This window comes from Phoca vitulina, unplaced genomic scaffold (assembly GCF_004348235.1).
Source record: "Phoca vitulina isolate PV1807 unplaced genomic scaffold, GSC_HSeal_1.0 scaffold36, whole genome shotgun sequence".
Lineage (NCBI taxonomy): Eukaryota > Metazoa > Chordata > Mammalia > Carnivora > Phocidae > Phoca > Phoca vitulina.
In genome coordinates, this window is record NW_022589739.1 from 10,683,615 (window position 1) to 10,697,089 (window position 13,475).

At 42.3% G+C, this 13,475-nt stretch overlaps 1 protein-coding gene across 1 annotated transcript; it reads left to right on the plus strand.

Annotated features, from left to right (window-relative positions):
- The first annotated feature begins 9,412 nt into the window (after positions 1 to 9,412).
- On the plus strand, positions 9,413 to 10,354 carry LOC116646558 (olfactory receptor 56A4). The gene has a single exon (XM_032427392.1). The coding sequence runs from the start codon at positions 9,413 to 9,415 to the stop codon at positions 10,352 to 10,354; it is 942 nt and encodes a 313-aa protein (XP_032283283.1).
- The last annotated feature ends 3,121 nt before the right edge of the window (positions 10,355 to 13,475 follow it).

Sequence of the window (13,475 nt, forward strand, 5' to 3'; positions counted from 1 at the left end):
TCTCTAATTACAGACTTTAGTTTAAAATCTAATTTGTCTGATGTAAGAATTGCTACCCCAGCTTTCTTTTGAGGTCCGCTGGCATGGAAGATGGATCTCCATCCCTTCATTTTCAGTCTGGATGTATCTTTAGGTTCAAAATGAGTCTCTTGTAGGCAGCATATGGATAGGTCCTCCCTTTTTATCCAATCTGCAACCCTGTGCCGTTTTATGGGAGCATTTAGGCTATTCACATTGAGAGTGATTATTGAAAGATATGAATTAATTGTCATCACGTTGCCTGTGAAGACATTGTTTTTATAGATTGTCCCTTTAAATTTCTGTTGTATATCACTCTTGGGGTCTTTCTCCTTTTATAGAACCCCCCTTAATATTTCTTGCAGGGATGGCTTAGTGGTCACATATTCTTTCAGTTTCTGCTGGTCGTGGAATCTACATCTCTTCATCCATTCTAAATGAAAGCCTTGCCAGTAAAGTATTCTTGGCTGCATGTTCTTCTCATTTAGTACCCTGAATATGTCTTGCCAGGCCTTTCTGGCTTGCCAGGTCTCTGCGGATAGGTCTGACGTTATTCTGTTGTTCCTCCCTCTGTACGTAAGGAATCTCTTCCCCCAAACTGCCCTTAAGATGGTTTCCTTGGTCCTAAGATTTGCAAGTTTTACTATTACATGCCAGGGTGTTGGCCTGTTTTCCTTGATCTTGGGAGGGGTCCTCTCTGCCTCTAGGATGCGAATGTTTGTTTCATTCTCCAGATTAGGGAAGTTCTCAGCTACAATTTGCTCAAATACATCTTCTAGTCCTCTCTCTCTCTCCACTCCCTCCGGGATTCCAATTATTCTGACATTGGAACGCTTCATGGTGTCACTTATTTCTCAGATTCTATTTTCATGGATTCTGAGTTGTTTTTCCCTGGCCTCCTCTTTTCCCTTTTTATCTATTATATTGTCTTCCAGGTCGCTTATTTGTTCTTCTGCCTCAGTTACCCTAGCTGTTAGATTATCTAGATTGGATTGGATCTCACTGATAGCATTTTTAAGTTCTGCCAATTCAGCTTTCATTTCTGCCCTTAGAGACTCTATGTTGCCATTAATTGATTTCTCCATTCTAGCCATTGTCTTCACAATTGCTAGCCTGAATTCCATCTCCGACATCTTGGTTATATCTGCATCCATTTGTAAATCTGCAGCATAAGTCATAATCTCTGAGTCTTTTCTATTTTGGGGGCTCCTCCTCCTAGTCATTCTGTTGATGGGTGTTTGAGTGAATGTATAGAGTCCAAATTATTGACCAGAACCCAAGCAAGATGCACCTGTTTTCTTGGGACCTTAGGGTTGCTGGCCTCTTGTTTTCCCGGCCTGTCTTCTGGGGGAGGGGCCTGCCGTGCTGTTACTCAGGCAACCCTGTTGGGGCGGAGTTGCCCTGCCCCCTGTGGCGGGGGATGGGCTCAGCGGGAATCAGTTTTTGGGGCTTTTGTTCTCTGGCGGCTCTCCCTGGCGGCTCTCCCTGGCGGCTTTCTGCGTCTCTTCCACGAGTCAGAGCAGAAGGGACCGTTTCCAACCCTCTGCCTCAGAGCAGAGAGACTGCAGTCTGTTCTTCAGTGAGCTCTCCAGGCCACACTGTCTCCGTTTCTGTCCGTACTGCTATAAACTGCAGTGGCCTGGGTTGTGCGCCCCTCCGCAGTGCTCCCAGTCCTGCCTCCAGGTCGGGGCATGTCTCTGCCTTTTGTGCTTCTGAAACCACCAGCCGCCCCCAGTTTGCAGGTGCGACCCCGCCGCTCTGGATTTCCGCCCTGGGGGCTGCCCTAAAGTCCTTTCCCCGCCGCTACTGGTCTGCGAGTCTGTGCCCCGTCCCCAGTGCACGAGGCTGTCGCTCACTGGCGGTGTAGGATCCCCACGGCCAGGCACCCTCCCACTGCCCTTTATCCTCTGATACCTGCCGGCGGAATCACAGCTCCCCGCTTCATACCTCAAAACCAACCGCCTGCGATATTCTGTTTGTAGAGATCCAGATCTTCTTACATCTCAGGCTGGTTTCATGGGTGCTAAGAGTGGTCTGGTAGATATCCAACTCAATTCTGGGGACCAGTTGAAATAGGGTCCCCTACTCCTCCACCATCTTTCCTTCTTCTGCCTCTGCCCATTTTTAAATCAGATTGTTTTATTGATGTTGAGTTGTGTGAGTTATTTATATATTTTGGGTATTAATCCCTTATCTGATATATCATTTACAAATATCTTCTCCCATTCAGTAGGTTGCCTTTTTGTTTTGTTGATGGTTTCCTTCACTGTGCAAAAGAGTTTAGTTTGATGTAGTCCCAATTGTTCATTTTTGCATTTGTTTCCCTGGTGTGGGGAGACATATCCAGAAAAATATTGCTAAGGTTATGTATAAGAGATTACTGCCTATGTTCCCTTGTAGTAGTATTATGCTTTTAGGTCTTACATTTAGGTCTTTAATCTCTTTTGATTATATTTTTGTGTGTGATGTAAGAAAGTGGTCCACTTTCATTTTTTGCTAGTTGTCCTAACACCATTTATTGAAGAGACTGTCTTTTCCCGTTGCATATTTTTGCTTCTTTTATTGTAGATTAATTGACCATATAAACATGGGTTTATTTCTGGGCTCTCAGATCTATTTTTTTTTTTTAAATCTACACATATGCTAACATTCCAGAACCCTAGAGATGAAGTGTTCTGAATAGAGCAAGAGAGATGATTTATTACTTATAAAAGAATAGCAATTGACTGGTAGTATACTTATCAATAGCAACAGCAGATATCAGAAGGCTGTGGAAATGTGTATATATATATATATATACACATTTTTATAATATATAAAGTGTATATATATAGCATACATAATGTGACATATAACATATAGAACATATAACATGTTATACATATATGTTATATAAGTATATAACATAAATGTATAACATATTACTCAGTTTGTGTGTGTATATATATGTACACACACGTATATATATACAAAACACTTGTTAAGATTCAAATTTTTACCCAGCTCAATTGTCAATAAAAAAAAAACCCTGCTTGAATTAATAAAATAGAAACAAACATATTTTTGAAAGTACTGAAAAGTTAAGGAGAGGTCAAAATCTAGAAGATAAAAACTGAGAGATAAAGGCAGGATTTAAAGCTACTTCTGCTCTGAGGACTTCTGCCAATCCTGAAGAAATCAGTGTGGAATGGAGCAAAATTTGGCAATTTTCTGGTTTGAGGAGACAAGACTCAAAGCCTGGGACTCACTAAGAACAGGGTCTGAGGGGCACCTGAGGGGCTCAGTTGGTTAAGCGGCTGCCTTTGGCCCAGGTCATGATCCTGGGGTCCTGGGGTGGAGCCCTGCATGAGCTCCCTGCTTAGCGGGGAGTCTGCTTCTTTCTCTCTTCCTCTGCCCCTCCCCCTGCTCATGTTCTCACTCTCTCTCAAATAAATAAATAAATAAATAAAATCTTTTTTTTTTTAAAAAAAGAACAGGGTCTGATCACTATCCCCCCCCCCCCCCCCCGCCCACATTCGAACCTGGATCTTGGGATGTATTCTCAGGGGATGGTTGAACTGAAGTTCGTCATTCTTTGTGTTAAATGGTAGGTCTTACTTTGATTATATCTGCAAAGACCCTATTTCTACAAGAGTTCACACTCACAGGTACATGGGGATTAGGACTTCAATATATCATTTTAGGGGACACACTTAAATCCAAAACACGTATTTTTGGATTTCCCATCAGGAATTCATAATTATAGTTGTTGCCTTTAATAATGTGTATCTCGTTAGGTTGTTATGAGGATTAAAAGAAATATCAGGTAATATTCAGAATAATATGACACATATATATAGTCTCTGAAGATTTATTATTATTGGGGTGCCTGGGTGGCTCAGTTGTTAAGTGTCTGCCTTCGGCTCAGGTCATGATCCCAGAGTCCTGGAATCTAGCCCCTCATTGGGCTCCCTGCTCCGCGGAGAGCCTGCTTCTCCCTCTCCCGCTCCCCCTGCTTGTGTTTCCTCTCTCGCTGTGTCTCTCTCTGTCAAATAAATAAATAAATAAAATCTTAAAAAAAAAGATTTATTGTTATTATTACTTGTGTTATCCTTGGTGTGACTTTATATAAAGTTTTGGTCTCTGTAAGGTGGCAGAAACCATTTTTTAATGTGCATATCTCAAATATGTAGTGCTTTGTCAAAGTAGGGTAAAAATATTTGTTCAATGAAAAAGTAAAAGTAATTTTATCCTTGCAACAAATCTGTGTTGGAAAGTTTGTTATGCTTATATTTCAGATGAGAGAATTGTGGTTCTGAGAGCTGATGAACTTTCTTCAAGGAAAAACAATGAAAGAGTACTAGAACAAGGGTTCAAACATAAACCTCCAGTTATCTCTTCCCAATATTCCTATGACCTGACAGTGAAGAGGGATTATTCATTTATAAGAAACACAGGGATCAGGGTGTTTTGCCCAGAGTAAACTGTGTGCACTAGCAACATTCTTTCACTGAATGATGATTCACTTATGAAATAGTTTTCTTCATTTAGCATATCTATCAACTCTATTTGATGCTGAGAAAGTCCTTGGCGCTTCAGCCAGGACCTCCAGGTAGCAAGGCAGAGGTGGGGGCAGGAGAGTAGTTAGTATTTGCAGGGAACAAGATTATATTCTATCTACATTCCTGCCCTGATGTCTCCTCCAGCAATTGTGTGTAAGAAAGTGTAAGACCTAGAACCAGACTCACACTTGCTCTCCTCTCTCCAAAATTCCTGTGCCCAAAGTCCAAAAGATCCTACATTTAGCTTGAGAATCCCTATCATAAGACACATCTGGGAAGGTCCACAGGAGAGGTGATTTTCTAAGTCCTTCTGTGCATCAATACAGAGTGGTGGCTGCACTAGTGGCAGTCCTGCTTGTTCCCAAGGAAACAATGCCAGGTGTTGCTGTGTGGAAGGTGAAGATTGTTAGCAGTTGAACTTTCTGCAACCACACTTAGGTGACAGTTTAGACCAAGAACAGCCATGAAGGTAAAATCTCAGACATGAGACCACATGTGTGTAAACAGGGCCCTTCCCAGGGATTTGCTTGGGTCCAGACCACTGATGCTCCCACTGCAGGAGAGGGGCTCACAGGGAAAGTGCTCCCTGGCCCCCAGTTGCCCATGGTCCATGCTCCCTTGAGATTTATGCTCCCCTGAGATCTATGCTTCTTTGATGGCTGAGGTCTATGCTCCTATGTTCCTCTGTCACCTCCTCCACAGAGTTATAGGGCTCTCAACAAAGTCAGTTCTTCCCCACAGGTGCATCTGCATAAATTTTCCCAGAGAAGATTCTCATCACACAATTTCATTATCCTTCTTTTCCAAGGGTTTCTTTATTTAGACTTCCCAAGAGCCTTTGACCTCTCCTGCCCTTATTTTATTGATAGTCAAGCCTTTTATAGTATATTCTCTTGGAAATAGACCACTGGGCCTCAGGGACCTAGTGCTTAAGAAGGGCACCAACTCCTGTGAGCAATGGGGAGAGGGGCCATAGTGGAGGCAGAGTTCATAAAAGCAGCCTCCAAAGCCCTTGCAGGGGCCAGTTTAGTGTTTTCTCCAGCAGCCAGAAACAGCAGCAGTGCAGCCTTCTGAAGCTGGTGAGTCTCAAGCTGGACCAAACAGGATGATTGTGAGGAAGGAGATAATGAGGAGAGGAGGGGAGTCCAGGAGCTTAGTATGTAAAGCAAAAGGAACTCTTTCAATAGTGCCTGGTGTACATGCTGACCCTGCCAAAATGCTTAGATCTGGGATAAGGCTGAGTGGCAAGAACTGACCTAATGCTGTTATTTCATCAGAGATGAGGCTGAGTCATTTTGTGTCCAGCCAGGGTTTCCAAACTTCCATTGACTCAAAGACCCCACCCATATCAACGCTGGGAGACTGAGACCCTGTGCCTGGCTGGGTCAGAATCTTCCTTTCTGCACTTGGGCGCCTGGGTGGCTCAGTTGGTTAAGCGACTGCCTTCAGCTCAGGTCATGATCCTGGAGTCCCAGGATCGAGTCCCGCATCGGGCTCCCTGCTCGGCAGGGAGTCTGCTTCTCCCTCTGACCCTCCCCCCTCTCATGCTTTCTCTCTCTCAAATAAATAAATAAAATCTTTAAAAAAAAAAAAAAAAAAAAGAATCTTCCTTTCTGCACTAGTCTAAATTCATCTATGAGCCAAGGTGATTCGTCTGTTTTCTCATCTGGGCTTGGGTCTTCTGTTGTAATTTTGTTTATTCAAGGCTTGTCTGATCTTTCCAGACTGTCAATATATCATTGCCAGAGACCATGTTTGTTCAATAGCACTTAGAACAAGGGTCACCCCTTTGTATATGTCAGTCTGCCAGTACAAATGAATGGAACTGGATATTGAATATCGGAGCAATGCCCCAAATGGCCAACGAGTCCTCATTTCTCAGATTAGGAGGCCTCAGTTTCACTGCAGAGAATACAGAAAGAGAGGAAGAATGCTCCCAGCTCTTAAGGAACTTACTAAAACAGAGATGAATGTATATTACCACCTAGGAGAAAATATCAGTGTTATAGGAGGTCTGTATCAGTTAAAAGGTCCTTGATGACATTTTGGACTCCAGTCTCTCTGCCTGCTCATCCTCTCTTACACTAAATCCTGTAGGTCTTCCCAGACCTCTGATACATCCTTCTCTCTGCCTGCATGGCCTTCCTTCAGATCTTCATCACTTTTCCTCTGGACTCCTCAGGACTCTCCAGAAGACTCCTTCCCTTCTGTGTGATTCCCTGTGTCCCATCTACAGCACATCAATTCCCTGTCTCAATCCTCTGTGCTTCCTTACAGTGTACATGATCATGCCTACTCTCAGGTGGACCTCACACGGCCATGCCTTCACACCTTAACCATGTCTCCTGACACTGCTCTCCTGCCTGCTTCCCCCAAAGAACTTAGGATCTACCAGCCCCTAACACCTTTTTACCAATCGTGCTGAACATCCACATAGATGTTTATTCTCTTGCCATTGCCTACAAAGAGAGTCCTCCTCCCCCAGGTGAATGTGGCCTCATTTTTGTACCCTTCTCTGATGCTCTCAGCTCATAGTGTCTCTTGGCCTAACAGGACCTCAGGAAATCATAGCCCTTTTTTCTCCCCACAACAACATCTGAAGTTAAATATCATTTATTGATTTCACAAATGAGGAACGTATGTATCATAGAGTTTAAATGGCTCTCAGGGTCCTTTATTGGGTATAAGAGTCAGGCTTCATTTCTGTCTGAAACCAACTTTTCAACCATATCACATTGCTTCATTCATCTGTGTATTTGTCTCTTTCCCACTGTTTGTAAGATCATCTTTATCACAACTATACTGTCTTATAAGTGTTTGTAAGTCAATTTTCCTCTCTTATGAGGATACCGGTTTTTGCGTAATGCATGCTATATGTTTGTATGACTAACATTTAGACCAGGTATAAGGAAGGCACTGACTATTTTCTTGCTTATTCAAGTAGAGCAGGTCATGCTGAGGATACAGAACTTGAGGTTTATGGAAAGGACAAGACTTTTCTGAAAAGGTGGTTATGTTTTCTATCCTTTTTATTTCTCTGATTCACATTGAGGGTCATTTCCTAATCACATATGAAAATACAAGACAGAGCTGATATGTAATTGTCCCTACTTTATTTTAGCCCTTGAATCTTTGGTTTATTTTAAAGCCCTATAATGAGTAGAAATCTATAAATTGGGAATCTATAAATTGGGAAGTCTGGGATATTCAAATATTCAAAATGAAAATCTTATCCAGGGGCGCCTGAGTGGCTCAGTCGTTGGGCGTCTGCCTTCGGCTCAGGTCATGATCCCAGGGTCCTGGGATCAAGCCCCGCATCGGGCTCCCTGCTCTGCGGGAAGCCTGCTTCTCCCTCTCCCACTCCCCCTGCTTGTGTTCCTGCTCTCGCTGTGTCTCTCTCTGTCAAATAAATAAATAAATAAAGTCTTTAAAAAAAAAAAAAAAGAAAATCTTATCCAATCTATTGGATCTTATCTTCCCTGACAGATAGTCTGATACCTTCTTTTACACAATTTATTCTTTTTGAAGAGATTTGTCAGATAGGACAGGTGAGCAAAATCAGTAATCCCACCTATACTGATTAGTTGTTGCTGGGGCTCCCTCTCTGTCTGCCCTGACTCCTTGGCTCTTTTCTGGTTCTTTGCTGGGACAGCCCTTACTGTCATTCTTCTTTGTACTTGGCCACTCTGTTCTTTGTTTAGTAGTGAGGGAAATAAGATGGTACGCAACAAAATAAATAACTAAATAAAGCAGATGAGTTTATAGAGCATAGTTTCCACATGGATAGAATAATTGGATTTTGGCCACAAGGAATCACAGATAATGTTGCTTACCAGATAAATGGATCCTGTATAGGTTTATACACCTGAAACATTAGCTAGCTCCTCATTTAACTTTGGTGAACCTACTGGTGTACCCTTCAGTACTGACTATCTCTGTCACCAGAATATGAAATTTATAGGCTTTTCTAAAGAAGCCAAAACAAAGAAATACTCTAGAACCTCACAAAGAGAAAACACAGCAAATAACCCAGTAGGAGTGATAAACCCTATGCTTTTAAGAGTGAAATCCTGTTTGGGATTAGAAGATATTACTGCTCTTGAGTGGGGTCAAGGGATGCTCTGCCTTTAATCCAATATTCTTAAAGAATGAAAATTAGAAACCCTAATTCAGGCCCTGTCTGAGTCAATGGAGTAGGGGGGTGGGCTTTTCTGGGACCTTCATGTATTCTGCTAAACAGAACTCTCCATAAGCTATTCCTTCTAAATTCCAAAGGAAGGTAGGGCTTAGTTAAGCAATTGTGCTTGTTGAGGCTGAATAATATATAGTGGTTGAAAGCAGAGACTTTAGTCAGACTTTTGTCATAGTCCTGGCTTCACTACTTACTGGCTGTCTAATTTTGATAAACTACTTTGCTCCTCTTTGCCTGTTCCTTTTAATTATCTGGAAAATTAGGATAATATTATTTACTCTTAAGTGTTTTTTGAAAGGAAATGTGATGATGAATATAAACATTCAGCATAATGTGTAGCACACGATAACTGCTCAGTTAAAGGTCAACAATGATTGAGATGGGATGATGATGATGATTTGAAAACTTGAGACAGGTTAAAAGCCCTAATGAAAACCTGAGTTTTACTACATATAGAACACATATGTGATGAGCACTGGGTGTTATATGCAACTAATGACTCGTTGAACACTACATCAAAAACTAATGATGTACTATATGTTGGCTAAATGAACATAATGAAAAAAAAGAGAAAAAAAAAGAACACATACTTTCTATGTTGATGTATTTTGTCCTGCTTTTTAAGGGACTCTGGATTTTTAGCTTGTTCAAGATACTTTATATGGCTTCACCCAGCAACTACTCCACTGCTCCTGTCTCTGAATTCCTCCTCTTCTGCTTCCCTAACTACCAGAGTTGGCAGCACTGGCTGTCCCTGTCCCTCAGCCTCCTCTTCCTCCTGGCCATGGGGGTCAATGCCACCCTCTTGATCACCATCTGGCTGGAGGTCTCTCTGCACGAGCCCATGTACTACCTGCTCAGCCTTCTCTCTCTGTTGGACATCGTGCTCTGCCTGACCGTCATCCCCAAGGTCCTGGCCATCTTCTGGTTTGATCTCAGGTCCATCAGCTTCTCAGCCTACTTCCTCCAGATGTTCATCATGAATTGCTTCCTTGCCATGGAGTCCTGCACATTCATGGTCATGGCCTATGACCGCTATGTGGCCATCTGCCACCCACTGAGATACCCATCCATGATCACTGACCAATTTGTGGTTAAAGCTACCATATTTGTTGTGGCCCAGAATGGCTTCTTTTTTCTTCCTGTTCCAGTACTTTCTTCCTGGCTCAGATACTGTGCAGAGAACATCATCAAGAACTGTATCTGCACTAATCTGTCTGTGTCCAAACTCTCCTGTGATGACATCACCTTCAATCAACTCTACCAGTTTGTGGCAGGCTGGACTCTACTGGGCTCTGACCTCATCCTAATTGTTCTCTCCTACTCCTTCATCCTGAAAGCTGTGCTAAGGATCAAGGCTGAGGGTGCTATAGCCAAAGCTCTAGGCACTTGTGGTTCCCACTTCATGCTCATCCTCTTCTTTAGCACAGTCCTGCTGGTTCTGGTCATCACTAACCTGGCCAGGAAGAAGCTTCCCCCAGATGTCCCCATACTGCTCAACATCCTGCACCACCTCATCCCCCCAGCTCTGAACCCCATTGTTTATGGTGTGAGAACCAAGGAGATCAAGCAGGGAATCCAGAAGCTGCTGAGAAGGTTGTAAGAGGTAAAATGGATCAGATCCACCTTTGGAGTTGTTAGTAAAAGTCAGGAATTATTTTTATGTTGGAAAGGAGATTTTACTTTTTAATCCCAGGATGGCTTCTGATTCTTTTTATCTCAGACAACACTCTTCTATGAATCCTTGTTTCCTGCTGCTTCAAAGGAGATCTCCCTTTCCTGGATTCTGTGATCACTTGGGAATTTGCCCTGACTGACTCCTTATCTGAGGGTCTTGCCAAGCCTTAGCCAAGTGGAGCTGGATTGGAGTGGGAGTGTTTGGCCCTAAAGAAACAAACTTTATACTTAAAGAAATCTGCTTGTCCCCTGATTTGCAAAGAACATAGATAACTCTCCTGCCTCCCATTTCAGACATGGCTTTTGTATTGTGAGGGGTTGATTGGGCTGAAGTAAGGACATTCACCCAGAATTTTGGTTTTGGGGGTCGAGTGCTTTACTGTGAACATCCCTGACTCTCTCTTTTTTTGCACCTGTGGCAGATGTGTCATCTCCTGGCTCCTCAGATCCTGCCAGACCCTAAGATTTTCCATTTGTGCAACTTCTCTGGGAGCATCTTTCCCTACCCTCCTTCCCTCCCTCCCTTCCTCTCTCCCTTTCTTTCCTTTTTTTCTTTCCCTTTTTCCTCCTTCCTTCCTTCCTTCCCTCCTTCTTTTCTTCCTCCCTCCCTCCTTCCTTCCCTCCTTCCCTCTCTCCCTTCTTTCATTCCCCTTCCTTCCTCCCTCCCTCCTTCTTTCCCTCCCTCCCTTCTTTCCTTCCTCTTTCTTCCTTCCTTCCTCCCTCCCTCCTTCCTTCCCTCTCTCCCTTCTTTTCTTTCTTTCTTTCTTTCTTTCTTTCTTTCTTTCTTTCTTTCTTTCTTCCTTCTTTCCTTCCTCCCTCCCTCCCTTCCTTCCTTCCTTCCTTCCTTCCTTCCTTCCTTCCTTCCTTCCTTCCTTCCTCTCTTCCTTCCTTCCAAGATTCTTTGTTCAGATTTTTATTTGTAAAGGAGATAGAAGATCTTTTAGGGCTTTTTTTGGGGGGTAGACTTGTATTGTTTGAACTGTTATATGTTCTTTACCTCATTATCTTCATGACTCTGTAATCCTCACTTCATCCCATATACCTCCTATAAGGAACTTAGAATGTTACATCACATTTCAGGCACCATCCCTTCCCAACTCTAACCTGTGCATCCTAGGCACAACTCAGCTGTCCAATTCTTTCCTTCTATTGCCATGTTTGCTTCATCCTTCAGCCTGGGCTGGTGTAGCTGTTGACAGTTTTTCCAGGATGACATAGAAGTTCTAGGGTTTGATTTTCTCACATAAGTGTGTTCCAGTATTTTACAATCTCCTCCTTAATGATCCCCTACAAATTAAGAGTTTGTAGTCCATTATTTTTCCAAGTATCATTTGAAGAACATTCCCATTGGACTATCCTACTTTCATTTGTATCAAAACTTTTCTTGGGGCACCTGGGTGTCTCAGTCGGTTAAGTCTGCCTTCGGCTCAGGTCATGATCCCAGGGTCCTGGGATAGAGCCCTGCATTGGGCTCCCTGCTCAGAGGGGAGCCTTCTTCTCCCTTTCCCTCTGCCTGCCACTCCCCCTACTTGTGTTCTCTTTCTCTCTCTGTCAAATAAATAAATAAAATCTTAAAAAACAAAACAAAAACAAAACAAAACCTTTTCTTCGATGAATGACTTATATTTAAATTTAATAGTTCTGTACTATTTTAAAAAGTTATATATTTTGCAGCAGTGATCCTCTTTTCTTCTCTTAGAGACCTTAGTGTTTTGGCTCTAACAGACTTTCAGACTTATCTCAAACTTTCTTTGTTTCCCCTACTGTAGCTAAAGCAAACTGCTTCTTTTTCCCTGAACATTCTCTCTTTGTGTTTGCTGTCTGTCTTTAATCATTTGACCCTTTCTACACCAACCTTCATTTACTAGTATCATTATTGCTGAACCCATAGCATGGCCAGTGAGGTGAGCCTGAAGTCAAACAGCACTTTGCACAGGGGGAGTTCTTTTCATGACTCTCACCTGGAATTGCTACTCTAGCATCTTGAGTATCTGTATGTCTTTCTCTGATGGTGTCATGAGTTTCTTTTAGATTGAGAGAGTATTCATCTTTTTATTCTGAATGGTTACTTTTACACTTCTTTATGTAGAGGAATTTAGAATAAAGACATGTTGAATAAGGTGGAACATTTTATCAGTGCGTATCTTGTCTTTCCCGTCCTTTGAAAACTACTAGGGAACAATGATCAAATCTTATAGTAATATGTGTTTTTATAGTTCCTAATACAGAGACTATTTTTAGCCAACACTAAACGAAATTTATATGGTGAATCCTCCTAAGGTTGGAATAATCAAAGTAATTGGGATTTGATCCTCAGATAGACCAATTTGGCCAAATTTGCTAACTCAGGTTTTATGAACTTTGGCTAAACTTGTTTCCTTACCTTGAAAGTGATGACATTGATCCTTATCTCTTACCATTGTTTTGAATAGTAAATAAACTAAGTATGAAAATTTTTGTTCAGTACCTTGAATGTGCACACCTTAATTACATAGACATTAAATGAATTATTATTATTATTTTCCTATGCACACTGCTTTCCCTGCTGCCCTCTGAATATGAGGCAGATTATTGTCTCAAACCTCATTTACCTTGAAGTAGAAGGTATCCATGTCATTTTGTCCTCCTTTAGCCCTACAGTCATTTTATTACTAATACATTTCCTTGAGAAATCTTTTACCTATGTGAGGGTTACTTTTGAAACTCCGAACTATTTGGTGCTCCATAAATCTGTCAGTCAGGCATATTCTATTCATATCTATTTCAATCTGGATATGCTATGAGGATACCCATAAGCATACCTTCTGGAACTGTAAAGGACAGCCATGGGTGATATGTGGCTATGATACCATCCAGTGCTCACCTTTGAGGCTCTCTGGCTTCCAATGTCACCTGTCCCCCAAAGTTGCCTCCACATTTCCATCTGGGACAGTGAAGGGAGAAAGACAGGCTCTGACACACCAGTCATGGAACAGCAGTCTGCTTTCACCACACCCAGACAGCTGCTGTAGTATATTATCTTACTGACTTGTGGCCACATGGTATGC

Coding starts and splice junctions, on each gene's coding strand:
- LOC116646558 (XM_032427392.1), top strand. CDS start 9,413: ATGGCTTCACCCAGCAACTACTCCACTGCTCCTGTCTCTGAATTCCTC.